Source organism: Magnolia sinica, chromosome 3, assembly GCF_029962835.1.
Source record: "Magnolia sinica isolate HGM2019 chromosome 3, MsV1, whole genome shotgun sequence".
Lineage (NCBI taxonomy): Eukaryota > Viridiplantae > Streptophyta > Magnoliopsida > Magnoliales > Magnoliaceae > Magnolia > Magnolia sinica.
In genome coordinates, this window is record NC_080575.1 from 117,416,691 (window position 1) to 117,432,914 (window position 16,224).

At 41.5% G+C, this 16,224-nt stretch overlaps 1 protein-coding gene across 4 annotated transcripts; it reads left to right on the forward strand.

Annotated features, from left to right (window-relative positions):
• Nucleotides 1-473: 473 nt before the first annotated feature.
• LOC131240919 (probable galacturonosyltransferase 15) lies at nucleotides 474-9,973 on the forward strand. Of its 4 annotated transcripts, none has more exons than XM_058239451.1 (7): nucleotides 474-1,140; nucleotides 1,245-1,300; nucleotides 3,414-3,482; nucleotides 3,767-3,922; nucleotides 6,675-7,238; nucleotides 7,964-8,272; nucleotides 9,663-9,973. In XM_058239451.1, exons 1-7 carry the CDS (start codon nucleotides 912-914, stop codon nucleotides 9,942-9,944), a joined length of 1,665 nt encoding a protein of 554 aa, XP_058095434.1. In that variant the 5' UTR covers nucleotides 474-911; the 3' UTR covers nucleotides 9,945-9,973. The 4 variants fall into 4 exon arrangements, with proteins under 4 accessions (XP_058095434.1, XP_058095435.1, XP_058095438.1 ...); XM_058239452.1 differs by having other exon boundaries at nucleotides 3,767-3,916; XM_058239453.1 differs by lacking the exon at nucleotides 3,414-3,482 and having other exon boundaries at nucleotides 475-1,140.
• The last annotated feature ends 6,251 nt before the right edge of the window (nucleotides 9,974-16,224 follow it).

The window sequence follows — 16,224 nt, forward strand, 5'->3', positions numbered from 1 at the left end:
CATTTTTATAACTTGAGGGACTCATCAACGGTACTTCGGGGATAAAACGTGAGTCAATCCAGACCGTACAAATGGTTGATGTGATGAAGCGCATCCAGAAATCGCACTGTTTGAACAATCATGACCGGAAATTCGATGGCTATCAAATGGATGATCCAAAGTGCAGTTGCTCGATCCATCAATAATTCCAACGATTCACAAAGTATATCCTGCCACGTGTACGGTGATGGTTACCTACCATTTTTCAAATGATGGTGAACTATCCTTGATCTTGATTCCCGTCACGACAATTTTCAATTTTCAAACCGCCTTCGCATCAAAACTGCGAAAGTATTGCAAGTCACTTTCGCAATTTGTCGGTGATCTGATATCGTTGATATGATGGCATCATTTGTAATTCTGGAAAGAAACAAGGGCTTTCTCGTAGTGCTTCCCTTCTGTGTAAGCAAATGTATAAATGGCTTCTTTCGCCCGCACTTCGAACGCGGCAATCTGTCTGGAATCTTTTTGTTCTTCTCCGCTTCCCACAGAGCAGCTTGTCCTATAAGAGAGATCCGCCCTACATATTTCGATCGTGAAATAGGAAACGTCGATTTCGAAAGGGAAAGGAAAGCAGGTGAAGGAAAAGAGAGGAACGATTCCCTGCCTCTCTAGGATATGATCTGATGATCTTGCTGCGGTCTGTGTACGCACACAGAGTCTGACATTAAAGCGAGCTTTCTTACCTTGGGAGTCTGACAGTGACGCCAGAGACTTGAGATTCGAGCGGGACTTCTAATGAGATGAAATTCTTCTGGAAGAAAAAGAAGCAGAAAATTCAAGGAATTTTTTAGAAGAGATCCGATATTTCAGGTCGAATATTCCGAAATTTCGGTCTGATTGAATCTGATTTCCTCGGGGATCTGGAAGAAATGCATTTCTACATTTCATCTGGTGGGGCGAAGAGGGTTACGATATCGAAAGGTGGGGGTTGCTTTTGGAAGGTGATGAAGGTGATGAAAGTGAAGGGATCGAATCGGCGATTTTCTTACCGATCAGTTTTGCCGACCGTTATAATCGCAGCCGTGCTTTTGCCATTTCTCTTCATCAGAACCGCGTTCCTTGCGCTCGAAAGCGCGAGCCATTGCTCTTCTACTACCAGTAAGTTCATTTACCCTTTTATAAAGCTTCAGATTTTATGGGCGATATGAAAAAAAAAAAAAAGGAAAATACCAATGGCTTTTTGGTACTTTGCTGAATTGCAGATTGCATTGGGTGGAGGTTGTGGCCCGGATTTTTCAGAGAGGGCGATACTTCAATGGTAAGCTAGGGTTTTAGTTTTTGCTTGTTTGACGAGAATGCCCTTATGGCTTGTGAAACTACTCGAGCAATTCCTTACACCCATCTTGATCGGTGTACACCCATCTTGATCGATGATACACCGACATTCCTAATTTGGTAAACAAAAGTACAAAGTTGAACTATTCTATTACCGAAGGCAGGAAGAAAAGATGTATCAATGAATAAGGGTGGGCGTAGATATCGATTCCCACAGGAAATATCATTTAGAAAGGGTAAAAAATTACAGAAGTTACTGTACGAAATGGAGAAATGCTATCATGCAGCTCGCGGAACCGATTTCGGGGAGGCCCGGAAAAGAGTTCGGTGAGGCCCTTTGGTTGGTGTGGGCGTTCAATCACCACTATTCGTGTGGTGTGGTCCACTTGAAATTTGGATCTGACTCATCTTTCGGATCATGCCCTAAAATGAGCTGGCAAAATGAATGGACGGTATGGATAAAACACAGAGCTTTTCAAGTAGCTGTGCGACACTACGCAATCCGATTCCCCATCAATCGGTGGGCTGAAAAATGAACGGTTGAGGCAAAACCGCAGAAACCTGCAATAGTTGGCCGTAAACGCAGTGCCCGCATTCAATCGTGCAATATTTGAACGATGGCCGTCCACGCGGTGGCCCACCACATCAACAGTCCCAATCACTAGTTGTCCGGCCAGCGTACCGAGACGCGGGAGCTGCATTCGACTTCCATGACGCGAGCTACGAGTTTGCATTTCTCCAGGTGAATTACTAGAAAACCCTTGTCAGTTGAAATATATATTTTTGACTGGAAAGGGCATTTTCGTCTGGAGAAAATAAGTTAATCCCCCGACTGCTAGGAGAACATAAATCATCCGAAACATATTTAGGATCGTCATTTATCTCCGTATTCCACGACACGTGGCATGTTATATTAAATGATTTTTAAATGTTTATGCAATTTATTACCAAAAAACAAATAGTTATACGAATTGAATTGGGACGGTTGAAATCAAAATAACCAACTATCTGAAATTATTAAACATGTGTCCATGAATCGGGGGGTGAGATTGTTCAATCAATTCGATCTTGGAATGTCGACCTATCTACAGTGAGAGCTACAATTTGGACGGTTTAAGTTGAATTAATGTATGCCACGCGTATAAATTTTTAGTGCCTCGTTTCTGAGCATCGCATCCCGCTTAGAGTATCAAATTACTCTCCTGTACGAGTTGGTGGGACGCGGAGTAGCTACTGAACCTGAACCTGAACCTGACAGTAGCTACACTCGCTATTGAAATGACGTCACCACGTTGTGTGGGCCCCACCATGATGTATGTGTTGTATCCACACCGTCCATCCATTTCGAAATATCATTTTAGGGCACGAGACAAAGAAAGAGGCAGATAAAAATCTTAAGTGGAGCCCATAACAGAAAACAGTGCGGATTGAACGCCTACCCTTAAAAAAATCTTGGGGCCAAAGAAGTTTTCGATCAAGCTTATATTTCTTTTTTACCTTATTCCATGTCTTTGTTAACTTATAAACAGTTTGGATCTCAAATAAACATCATGGTGGGATCTAGGAAGGTTTTAACGGTGAGCGTAACTGTCCTCACTGTTTTCTGTAGTGGGGTCCACTTGAGATTTGATACCTCATTCTTTGGCTCAACACCTACAATAATATATGAAAATGGATGGACCGTTTGGATATATCAAATACATCATGGTGGGGCCCACATAACATGGTTACGTCACTTCAGTAACCACACTCGCTACTGTCGGGTTCAGTAGCTAATCCGCGTCCGAGTTGGTGAGATTTGCCAAGTCGATGTTCGTGTAGACCCTTCGCATGTACACGCAAGGTATGGAACACGTGAAGAATCCAACCTTCCATCAGATGGGCCATGCTGTTTAGATCTTCGGGCCAAAAGAACGAGGCCTTTTCACTCACCTAGGCGAACAAAAATTTGTTTTAGTCGTTCCTTTATTTGGAAAGTTGTGGCCCACCTAGGGTGTCAAACAGCCTTATTTTTGTCTCAGAAGATCCAATCAGTTTGCCCCCACTTGATTGAAAGTTCTGACATTGCACCTGTTGGCGTGTGTGATTGCGTGTAGATGACCAGCAGACCAGGGGCTCTACACACCTATCGGCCCAGCAAAACTCCTCAAATGCATCTCACTCGTGTAAGAGATCCTCACCGTTGATCAGCTCGGCCCCATCGTGGTTGGAGAATACCCCAGAATTTACACTGTTCGAATGATCCCATCCAAGAGTTTTAAGAATGGTTTGATTCAATGGTAGAGCTTCCTTCAATCAGCAGTTAGAATGCTCTAACCGATGTGTATTTTCGGGGATGACTCATCGATGGTTGGGCCCATCAGTTTAACGATCCGTATATTGTGATGTATGCCACGTAAAGTAATAGAGTGCTTGATGACTAACTTCGATATATGAATCTAATTTATAGAGACTCGGAGACGAAATGAAGAGAGCGTTCATCGAAGCAAAAGAAGAGGAAGCTACAGATACTTCTTCTTTTCTCTCTTTCAACGATCTCGTTGCAGACGTGACTTCTAGCCCACAAAAGGATATCAAGACGTTCGTTTCTAAGACCAAGGCAATGGTACTCATTTTCTATTCTGTTTTTTTATTAAAATTACCGAAATGCCAATCCAAAAGAAACGCGAACGCACATGGCGTGAACCCGCGATTCTCACCAACACGGAATCGTCGGCAACGCTGCTTTTACGCGGCGCGGAAAACACCTGAGCTATGTAGGGTCCACCATGTTGTATACGTAAAATCTACTCCGTTCATCGGGTGAGAACTATTCTTTGAACGGTACATGAAAAATATAATCCCTACTAAAAAACTTATATGAGCCAAAACAATGTGAACCATGTAAAATTACTCCCAGAAGCACTAAGCTCACACGGTGTGGCTCACCTTACTTTTTTATTAGGCTGATTTTTGTCTTTTCTCTTCATCCTGGTGATTTGCACCTGATTAATGGGTTTGATGAAGAATACACGCTATTTTATTTCCCCAACAAAACCTATTGTTGTCATCGCATTCCCATTGTTCCATGTTGTGTGGATCATCTGATTTGTATATTTAGCTGATATTTTTCTTTATTTCCTAAAAATGAGGATAGAAGCTGATAGACGGATTGGATTTTATATATACAACATGCTGCACCCATAGACTTGGTGTTTTCCACTCCTTCGACATCTCACGCTGGATGCAGGCCCAGATGCTGGAACGATCTGAGGACTATCCGAGAAAGGAAAAAAGCTATAACTGCATCCTTTGCTGAGGTCTATAAAGCACATAGGCTATTGCGGCCGCAACGTGCCTTTGGCCCCCCTACTCTCATTATTGCACCATGTTCTCCCTTATCTCTTCCTCTCGGAGAAAGACGACTGCGTGTTTTTATCCTGCATTTTGAAATGGTGACGATCCGTCCATCATACACGTTGCATACATGTCGTGCGTAGACGAGACCATCGAAATAGTGGGGCCCGTTGGATGGACCACATCTCGTATATAAGATTCGTCCAACGAACCAAACTATCCAGGTGGTGGCCACCAAATGGAAGGTTGAAAAGAAAATAATGTGGTCTACGTTGTTACAGCAGTTTGATTTTCAAGATATGCGTACTCGATGGGACCCACAATTTAGACAGCTGGTTGACTACATGCACTCCGCATTAAAGAAATGGTAAAAAAGAAGCGTACACGTAGTAGTTTCCGCTAGTAAAGGCGTGGGGTTGCTGTCGCCTTTCCATGCGTGTCCAATCAAGAGGCCCACTCTGATTTGCCGCGCTAGATCGGGAAGGGGCACCCAATACTTGACACGTGGAAGTCCCGGAGGTGGATCCAATCCATCCATATACTGAGTCCAGTCTGAAGGTGATGATTGGCTGAGATAACTAAGCATGATCCTTGCCATCAATTTCTTCCTCTTGAATTCATTTGCATATTTGCTATTTCAAACGAAGGCTGCTGTTCTTATGGATAGAGCCGTCCATTCGGTTTGATTTTAAACAAACAGTCCGTTCATGGCAAGGAACCACAAGATGGACGGTTTGGATCCCACAACGGCACCGGTCGTGTTGCAGTTATTTGGCGTCCATGCGGAAGGCAAAATAAGCTGTAGAATCAAAGATGACCTTTTGTCGTTTATTTCAGTAATTACTCGTACACACTTGTTCCCTTTGGCATCTAAGTTACCGGAGACGGGGACGTCTTACAACCGCGTTTAGAGCCGTACTCATCCAGACGCGAGCACACATGCAAGCATGAAACATGTGTGTCCGTGGGCCGGAAAATAATGCTTACATCTTCGGCCTAAACGTGCACACCGTATCACACTAAGTAAATAGACGGTTACAATTCATTTACTTTGATATACTGTAACCTGCAGGAGATGTGAAAGAATTCGGATGCTTTCTTAATATAAGTAAAACAATTCTGCCGGTTGTTATTTAATTGGGAGAACATCATCACACACGGCATTTAATACAATAGTGCTGAAAACCCTCAATTCTTATCCGAAAAGGTATAAACATCGTAGATATTAGGTGGAAAGCTCAGCTCTCATACACGTGTCACATGCTCACGCATGCGAGCACATATGGATGTGTACGGGTCCCACACGCGCGTGGAAGCCCAAAGACATGTACAGGGAATAGATCTACACGCCACCCATGAACGCGTATTCGGGAAACACCGAGTTCGGTGAGGCCGTAACCGTGGACCACCTGATGTACGTGTTGTATATGCACGCCTTCCTTTCACCACTGTTTCCTGTGTTGTGGTCCACCAGAGATTTGGATTGCTTCATTTTTGGGTTTGTGCCCTAAATGGATGGACGGCATACACATATCAAGGTGGGCCACGGTCACGGCCTCACCGAAGGTGGTGTTTCCCCGGCCTAACCGAATCCGCTTTCCCACCACCACGGTCCACATGTGCCAGCATGAACTAAAGGTGAAATGGATGTCCTCGCCCGAGAGTAAACCTAGTCAATTCAATAGGTGGCTCGCAATGTTAGAAAGAGTTCGCTGGATAAGACATCTTCAGCCAAACTCGTTCAGCGGTACATTTGTCCTGTAAGCTGTGGCTCTTTGGTGAGAGAATCATAAGCGTACCTCTGATATATCTATGTACCAGCTGGCACATGTGTGGCGTGTACATGAGTTGGCATGCCTAAGCGTGTGGGCCTTCAAAGCTGCCAAACGTGTAAACGAAAGATGGGTGTATCATCAAATCAATCCGAACAGACACCGGCGTTCTTAAAGCATTTTCTCTCGAATGCTATACTATACCTTGATCAGATAAAGGTGAACGTAACAGATCACTTCTTCTAACAGCTACTGAAGATGGACCGTGCGATGGAATTGGCGAGACTTAAAGGATCAATCTACCGCCACTTGGCATCGATCGGAGTCCCAAAAAGCATGTACTGCCTATCCCTTCGACTCGCAGAGGAGTACTCGATCAATGCTCGGGCCCGATCACCATTGCTGGAGGTTGAATCCATCTCTCGCCTCACAAATAATTCCTACCACCACATTGCCGTCCTGACCGACAATATCCTTGCGGCTTCCGTCGTTGTCTCTTCTGCCGTTAAAAGCTGTGGCCAGCCAGAGAAGATGGTGTTTCATGTGATTACCGATAAGAAGACTTATGCTCCGATGCACGCTTGGTTCGCACTCAACCCGGTGGGCCCAGCCACGGTGGAGGTGAAGGGTTTGCACCAGTACGAGTCGGCCACCGATTTGAATAAAGGCTTGTTGGAGGTGATGGAGATCTACCGTTCGATGAGGGAGCATTACTACCAGCATGGTGGTGGAATTGGAGGCTATGGGAGATTAGAGGTGTTGAGGCCCAGCTGCTTCTCTCTTCTGAATCACCTCAGGATCTATCTCCCTAAGGTAAAAATCTTAGGACCCGAAATTGCCGATCTAGCATATCGCATGCAAGTGCATCAATCTAAACCGTCCAAAATCACGTGCCCGGATGTACTTGGAGCACATGATGAAAATAACAATAGTTGGATGATCCTAACCATCCAATGAACAGTTTGTACGAAAATGGTCTGGTTCAAAATTGCAGAGCTGATGATATCAGATGGTGGAGATCCTCTGGTCGGTGTGATATTTGCCTTTTTTTCCCATAAGTACTGTTGAATTGGATGGTCTGGATTGGCATACATGCATGCCACACAACGATCTTTGTTGCACACATGTCACTTGTACAAAATGATCAGGACCATTGATTGGCCGGGTTGTCACGTTTATGGGCCACACCCCAGAATTTAAGGTGAACGGACTATCGTAGCTATTCTTTTGCTTGCTGCAAACGGATGGTTCTCATTCGAAGTTCAGCAAAAAGAGCAACGGTCCATATTCGACGTGAAAATACTCATAGCAATCAGATGGTCAGAACTGGCCAATCACCACGATGTTTGGGATATGGCCCATCCACTTGGTGGCCCACAACTTGAACAGCCCGGTCACCACTCACGTTTGTCACGTGCATGATTGGAACCGCACTTCTTCTTCTTTTTTTTTTTTTTACACATGCATTCACGGCTTCATCTAGCTGCCGTGGTAGCGTCTCTCATTACGATGATGGTTGCATTTGCATGTCCACGCAGCTATTTCCAGAGCTTGAGAAGATGATATTCTTAGATGACGACGTTGTAGTTCAGCGCGATTTATCGCCGCTTTGGGGCCTCGACCTTAACGGAAAAGTTAACGGTGCCGTTAGTTCGTGGGACGGAGATGACGGGAGGAAGCGTTGCTTTGGAGGAAGATTCGCGGACCATTTGAATTTCTCGGATCCGATTATTTCCTCGGGATTCGAGCACGACAGGTGTGCGTGGTTGGATGGCATGCACGTCTTCGATCTTCAAGCATGGAGAGGGACCCACATCACGCAGAATTACCTTCGTTGGCTCAAAATAGTAAGCCTTTCTTTCACTTGCATATTTACGATCGTAGCTGCAATGCTGGTGGTATGATGATCTGGACCCTTCATCTGATGGGACCCACCGTGGATGAGGCATGTCCTACAAATCTTCCAGCTGGAAGATACAATCTTTTGCCATTTTCAGTACCTTTGTTGTATATCTTCCCTAGCCATCTATTCATGGGTCCGGTGATTGAAACGTTAGAAGCTTACAATCTGGAGATATTTATGGCATCCCCTCACCACAATAGGCTCGTTGATCAACGGTCTGAATCACTAAATGGGGTTAAGATGATTTGGTGGATCCCGACCGTCCAATTGAAGAGCAGCCAACTCTTAGATAGGCTAAAGCCACAAAATTATACCAGTTGGACTATCTTAACCGTCTGATCAATGGGGTTTCACCCCTTATCTTTTACCTATCCGATTGCAGACCGATGATTAGGTGGCTAAGATGGTCAAGCAGTACCGGCATGCCCTGTTTACGAGGTCTTCTTCTTTGGAGGTGGTTCAGATGGATCACGTGGTTGGATTGTGACCATTATCTCCTCTACCCACTGTGCGAATATTAATCAACCATCTCCTGGTTTATGATTTTTTATGACTCATGATGGGGACATCCCTACCGTACATGTGGCACTTGTCCATTGACGCCCATTGGCGAGAACATGGAACTGTCTGGGTCTCACCTGATTATTTTCTTGTAAGCGTGTGTTTGGGTTGGATCTGGCCATTCATCAGGTGGAAGCATTCGTCCAATGCAATCACTGGGTTGGTCACACATTAAAAATAGACGGTTACAAAACCGATGAGCAAGGACGCGGTTTGGCTGTGACCCCAACACATGCTATCCAACTGGTGTCAAAGCTCTGTGGGCCCCACCATGATGTATGTGTTTTATCCATGCTGTAAATACATTTAGGGAATGAGCCCAAAAATGAGGTAGATCCAAAGCTCAATGGACCACACTACAGGAAATACTGGATTGAATTCTTACAGTTAAAAACCTCCTGTTTATAAAGTTACGTAACCATGGATATAAAGAAAACAAAGATATCAGCTTGATCCAAAACTTGTGTGAGCTGGTGTTGGGGTCACCACCCAAACGGCATCCGATGAACAATGCCCCATCTTGAATCTACACGTGGCCAACCTGAAAAACGGTGCTTCTTGACTTCTTGGTCAGATCATTTTCTCAGTTTAGAGCTGACAACAAAAACGACCAAATTAGCCATTTCTTCATCTTAGGATGCCATCACCATCAAAGCCTCGTCCCACCTATCTGCCAGCCACATGGACATGCTGCATTAGTACAGTCTTCAGATTAACTTCTCGCTAATTAGCACTATCTCTCCTCTTTTTTCTTTTTCTTTTTTTTTCTATAGAATCAAGACTCTGGCTTTACATTGTGGCATCTAGGAGCCCTACCACCAGCCTTACTTGCTTTTGATGGACACATGCACCGGATTGACCCGTCATGGCATCTATCAGGGCTGGGCCATCAACAATCAGATGTGGACCGCGGAATGCTGAAAGCCGCTGCTGTCATACATTTCAGCGGCCCTGCAAAGCCATGGCTTGAGATTGGGTCCCCAAAGCTGCGCAGCTTGTGGACCACACATGTTAATTTCTCTAGTGAATATGTACAGAGTTGTAGACTTATGTAGTGAAAAGATGACAAAAAAAGAAAAGAAAAGCTCTTTGTAAGTTTTGTAAGCAGGGATATACAGATGAGCAGAGGGAAGAAGGCTTTGGATTCAGTCTCTGGTCAATGTAGCTCTGATACTCTTCTCAACAAAAATACTCTTTTACTTACTATAATGTATATTATTAATTTCCCAATGTAGGCTTGCTAACTAGTACCATATTGTTCGAGTTTTCAGTTTGTCCATTCACGCCCAATCATTTTTTCATTAAACCGTCCATATTACGGGACCCAAACGGGATGGCCCGTTGATCTTGTGCCACCACACAGATGCACCATGGCCTAAAAGCATACACAATCGACCTTTATCTGTGGTCAGTTGAGCTTGCCTTTTTAGGCCATGGATTGGGCAGCTTGCCAGTCCAATTGCCGTGATGTGCCAAGGGATACGATCCACCCAAGCCGTGATCTGCCAAATCAATCCTGATCATGGAACTCCACAATCACCAACGTAGCTCATATGTCCAACATCTCCATAAGGCAGATTACACCATGTAAATGCCCTGGCCCAAAAATCAGGCTGGCCCACTATCAAAAGAGCCGCAGGTATCCAGAAAAAAAAGAGAGAGAGAAGGGGTGGTCATTCCATATTCAGTGTAAACTCATATGCATTATGTCAATGGAGATATTCTTCATCTGATTTATTGTTTCTTTTTGGAAAAAGAATGAGATCAATGCAACACCTTTCCACCATATTCGAGTCAGCAGTTAAAGAGTTCTACACTGCCAACTCATCTAGGAAGAAAAGGGAAAGAATGAGAGAATGTAAGTGAAGGAGAAAAATGATATTCACATCCTCAAAAGAACAGTCAAGTTATCTGCACTGCTGCCGGCATCAAGCACGTCCTCCCCTTCTTACTTCTCATCAGAGCTCAATGCAGCAGCCATCGCCACCAGTAATTTTACAACATCTTCCGACGATTCCATCAGATAACATCTTCCAACAACACAAGAAAAGTAGTTATTCCCTCATTGTTCCTCGCAGCAGACATACTCTCTGCGCTTGATGTGGTCCTCCACACCTCGTGTGGCATCTTTGACACCGCCTGCTAGAAGATGTTCTGACAGCATCGACTGTTGGCTCATCGGCAGTTGGAAGCACTGGCTCGAAAAACTCATAGATGTCTTCATCCTGAACATTGACCATGCATTATAAATGTTGAAAGAGAGAGAGAGAGAGAGAGAGAGAGAGAGAGACTTATATCTCTCATTTGCTACATTCACATGTTGGGAAGAATATATGAAGACTGGAAATTAAAATAATAATTCAAAAAAAGAAAAACCAACCAAACAAAAGGAGACATACCCTCCCAAGAAAGGGGCCAAGGCATAAAACGTAATCAAATGGTGTCACCATGGATTTTGTATGAGCAATTCGACCAATGATACTATCAATTGTTGTGCCCTGCCATATAAATACTAGATAAAACGTCAAACATATTTCTTTGAGGAATGAAAATATTATAGAGGAAAAACAAAAGAGATCATTTTCTACTAATTAGGCATAAACTTCTTAGAAAATTAAAACATTTTTTTAAATAATTGACCGGATCAAATGGTCATGAAATTACTGAAATGTGCCAACTCAAGTGAATGGGAACACTGATTGATTGATTTCCACTACTTAAAATTGTGGATGCACAAGATTGACCCTTTCATTTGGCTCTCATGTACCATATCTACCATACCTTTCAATGGGAGAAGAAAATTAAAAGTGAGTGCCACAGGCATACAATCATCTGAATCCATTCCTTTGGTTTCCTCCATGGACACTCTCTTTGCCTAATTTGATGGAATGAAAGGTTCAGTTTCAGGCTAAGTGCTTGCAGCCTGATTGTGGAGTATCCACATATTATCCACATATTTCTGGAGCTTATTTAGTCAGTCGAACTTTGGGTTATTCAGATTGGTATGACTAATTCACTCCATGTCAGCTTCCTGAAGATCAAGAGATATTGACATATGTATGAAAACATACCCCGCATACACAGAATATACTCTGATATGATTTTATTTTTATTTTACTTAATTAGTGAGAATAATAACATTTTAAATAGTATGATAAATTACCGATGATAATACAACATGTACTGAAAATGTTCCATTTTATATTACTGAGGAGAGAAAAGACTCAGCTATCGTATAAAACTTATTTTGCAGACTTGGAAATAAAATTGCTAATACACAGAGAAACATGCAAAAGATATCAATCCCTTTATGATGGAAAGAATTTCACCGCCTTTGTCATGCCCCAAAATCTAGGTACAAAGTGTGCACCCTCAGACCCGAGTTTTGGTTCGTAACTTATACAAAAAGTATACTAACTTAATTCTTTAATCAGTTTAATCGCATGTAATATTTACAATATTCAATATAAAGTCCACCATAATCTCAATCACACATACATAATACATAACACCAATCAACTAAGCATTTATAAATCTTGATAACCCTTAAAATAAAATAAACCTTAAAATCATTCATTTATTATACCATTATACTATAATGATATTTATTCCATACTAATATTGATCCAAATAAATAAAGCTAAATAATTCCTTCAAGTCTCAAAATAAATACCAGTATGCATTATTCGTTAATTAAGCTGTGCTAACAAAATAAAACATATAATCAAAAATTTTCTAATGCAGCCACTTCATGCTCAGATAAGTATGGTCATATTTCAGGTGGGTTGTATTCAGGTACAGTAGATCCTTCCGGTTCTTGCGCCACGTCATCTACTAATGGCTCCTTTATATGGTTTTTCCATTAATAAAAAATGTAAGCTATCCAGGCTTAGTGATATAACCCAGCATGGTTCATAATCATAGTAATTAAAATAATACAAAAATACATATACAAAGTATGAATGTAAAATGGGATATGAATGCATCAGATGGGGTGATCGTCCATTTGCTTAGGTTGGAGGTCGTCAACCAGCATCCACCCGTTGGGTAGGCTTCTACCTTTCGGTAGCCTTGGGCATAACCCGCATCTGGTAACGCTCTACCAAGATTGACATTTCTTCCAAGGAGGGCCCTTATGATCGACCATGCATTATGCAATGCAATGAATGAGGGATGATATGTAAATGCATATTTTTCATATTTTGTATAGTTGTCTCGATTAAAATATTCATATATAAATTTATCATACAATTATCATATCAAAATATTCAAACTAATAAATCAATCAAACAATCACAATAATTTATTTTAATTTTAATAAATTATGAGACAAGTTGGGTCACTCACCTGAGTTTGGTAGTATTGACTCTTCAATGTAATTAGGTTGATTTGAATGTCGGGGTCCTATCAATTATATCAATGGTATTATTATTCATTTATTTATATTACATGGTGGGGCCCACCTTTGATTAACATCCTAGGTGGCCAGATCCAAAATAATTAAATAATTCAAATTTATATTCTATTTTCTTTCTCCTTTATAAGATTTTAAAATTGAATGATAATTACTTGATTGGGGTGGTCCATCGGATGGTCAGATTATTCAGATTCTTGATGTCTTTTCATGTTTTACCTCTATACATTTGAAGAGTGGTGTGGATCTAACCACACATTCACCAATGACCCATCTTGACCTTCTACGCCAAGTGATAGCAACACTTGCGCAAAATATCTAAGATTCTTTTATCAAACACTTCTGGGTCTAACTAATGTGGCACATCTGATGGTTAGATTGATCTGAATATTAAGGCCCTTGTATATTTTGGCCTTAGGGATCATATGATCCGTACAGACCAAATCTAATTTGATCAGATGCACACCAACTACAATTACATAATTTTAGGTTCACCTCACCTTTAAAGGGCCTCCACTCATAATCCAATACAATGAACATGTAATCAATCCACACCGTTCATTGCATTCACCGAATCAAATTATATTAGATATATAAAAATACTAAAATGAGGACGATATACATACCCGATGTAAGCACTCCAAAGTTTTCTTTCTCCCTTTCTCTGTTGTCGCAGGTAGCCTTTTTGTTAATATTTAAGTTTAATTAAAACTCTTTTTATCTTGAGAGATGCAGGGAGGGTTTAGAGGTACATTTATATTAAACGAGTTAAAGATTTAGATATGATATGAGATCATTAGATTTAAAATAAATAAATAATAATAAAAATAAGATAAAAATATATATTTTTTTTTATTAATATTATTAAATTATTCACGGCCCTTACAACCTTTGTAACGCCAACTGGCCGAATCTCAACTGACCAGCTACCTTGGACAATCTCAACTACTGCATTTGAAATTGGGCCTATCCATAGATGCTGCAGCATATCCCTTACTTGAAGCCTTCCAAACCCATAACTAGGGTCAAAGGAAAAAGGGAGTATGTATACTGTTGGAATTTGTGCTGCAGAATTACACAGATTTGGATCTAGAATAGCAATCCAAGAGCATCAAGCAATCACAAGAGAACACAAAGATTTAATGTGGAAAACCTTTATGGGAAAAAACCACGGCACAAAGTGATAGATTTTCACTATGAAAATAGAAATTATAAAGAGAGATGACTTACCCGATTCGAAAAACCTCGAATCTCACCCTTGTTACACCCTTTAGAAACCCTAAAACCCTTTTAAGAACCTTTAAAACCCCTTTATAAAGCCTTAGCATTACTTAGAAAGACCCTAAGGACCCCTATTTATAGTTTAGGAAACTCCACTTACGCACATTTGTAAAATCGTCTCAAATTTACATAGTCCGCACAAAATCCGCGCAGCATCTCGTAACCCTCAACTGGTCAAAGGAGGGCTTCGACTGGTCGAATGACCCCTTCGACCGATCGAGCCTGACCTTCGACTGATCGAGCACCACAGAACTCCAAAAAACTTGTTCGCTGGACTTTGAGTCGAACGGGCCTTGACTGGCCGAGCAACCCCCTCGACTAGTCGAGCATTAGAAGATTTTAGACATATTTTTCTGACAACAATTTCTACCATGTCTTCAATCTTCAAACGTGTAGCTTCTCAACCTCTTCTCTTATCTCTACATTATATTATAACTTTAATCAATACTTCTCGTGCATACTCTATCCTCCTTCTACGCCATCGCTAAGCCCAGAGAAGTTACACAGAACTTGAACTTCGCTGCAAGAACGTTCTACGTGAGAATGTTTGCCGTATCAGAATCCATGTGCCCAACCACCTTTATTCGTATCTTCACAAAAATAAAGACGTAGTCTTCTTATCATCTCACCGCTGCCCAATATTGTTTACCGGGGTATTTGCTCACAACACCGATAGCTTGTGAAATAACTGGTCTAATACAGACCATGACATACACTGTCAACCGCATTCGAATAAGGCTCATGAAATATATCCTATTTTTCCTCATCTGTTTTGGGACATGTCTTAAGGAAAACTTGAGGAGAGACGTTTTCACACCCCAAGTATAAGGTTGTAATGTAGTAATAAACTCGGTGAGACCGAGGTCGAATCCCAAGGAACTGAAACCTGTACGTAATCTGAAAATAATCAGAACTAGAACTAGACTAAGATGAAATCTAAATCGAATGAAATTGAGGGAATACTTGTGAAATATTTATCTAAAACTTAGAGAAATCAGAGGTAGGAAACTAAGGATTCAGAGGACTCACTTGTAGAGATTAGGGAGATCTTTATGCTTAATTCAAGAACTCAACTGGACTTAGAGTCCCATCTTCATCCAGTTGAAGGATGTAACAATGAATATCAAATTTGAACTTTCTTTGATCTAGTTTTCAAGAGATGAAAGGTATAAGAATTAGAATGGATTCCATCACCAAACCATGCCCAGGAGACAAAGTAAACAATGGAATTAAACCAATTAATAACCAATCAACAAGATATATGAAGTTTAGGAAGGGTTTTGTCATCCAACCATGCCCAAGAGACGATGGTGAACAACAAAGCTTCCTGACGTCATAATCAAAATAAGGAAAGGAACATGCTCAAAGCTATCACAGACCCATTGTAATTTCAGTCACAACAGACCATTAAAAACTGAAAACATTCCCCATAATTAAACTAAATTCAAGATCCATTCAGTCTAAACAAAAAGTCTCCCCATCACGCTACAAGCTTCACCTCTTAGCCCTAACTAAGAAGTTTAGCCCAATATGATTGGACTAGATCTCATATAAAAGTAATAAATAAAAACAAAACACTAACTAAACATAAAAAATACTCTATCTTTCCCTCACTGACGTTCCCAGCACTGGATTGAATC

Coding starts and splice junctions, on each gene's coding strand:
- LOC131240919 (XM_058239451.1), top strand. CDS start 912: ATGCATTTCTACATTTCATCTGGTGGGGCGAAGAGGGTTACGATATCG. Junction 1,301..3,413: donor GAGAGGGCGATACTTCAATG/GTAAGCTAGGGT, acceptor GATTGCGTGTAG/ATGACCAGCAGACCAGGGGC. Junction 8,273..9,662: donor ACCTTCGTTGGCTCAAAATA/GTAAGCCTTTCT, acceptor TTTTTTCTATAG/AATCAAGACTCTGGCTTTAC.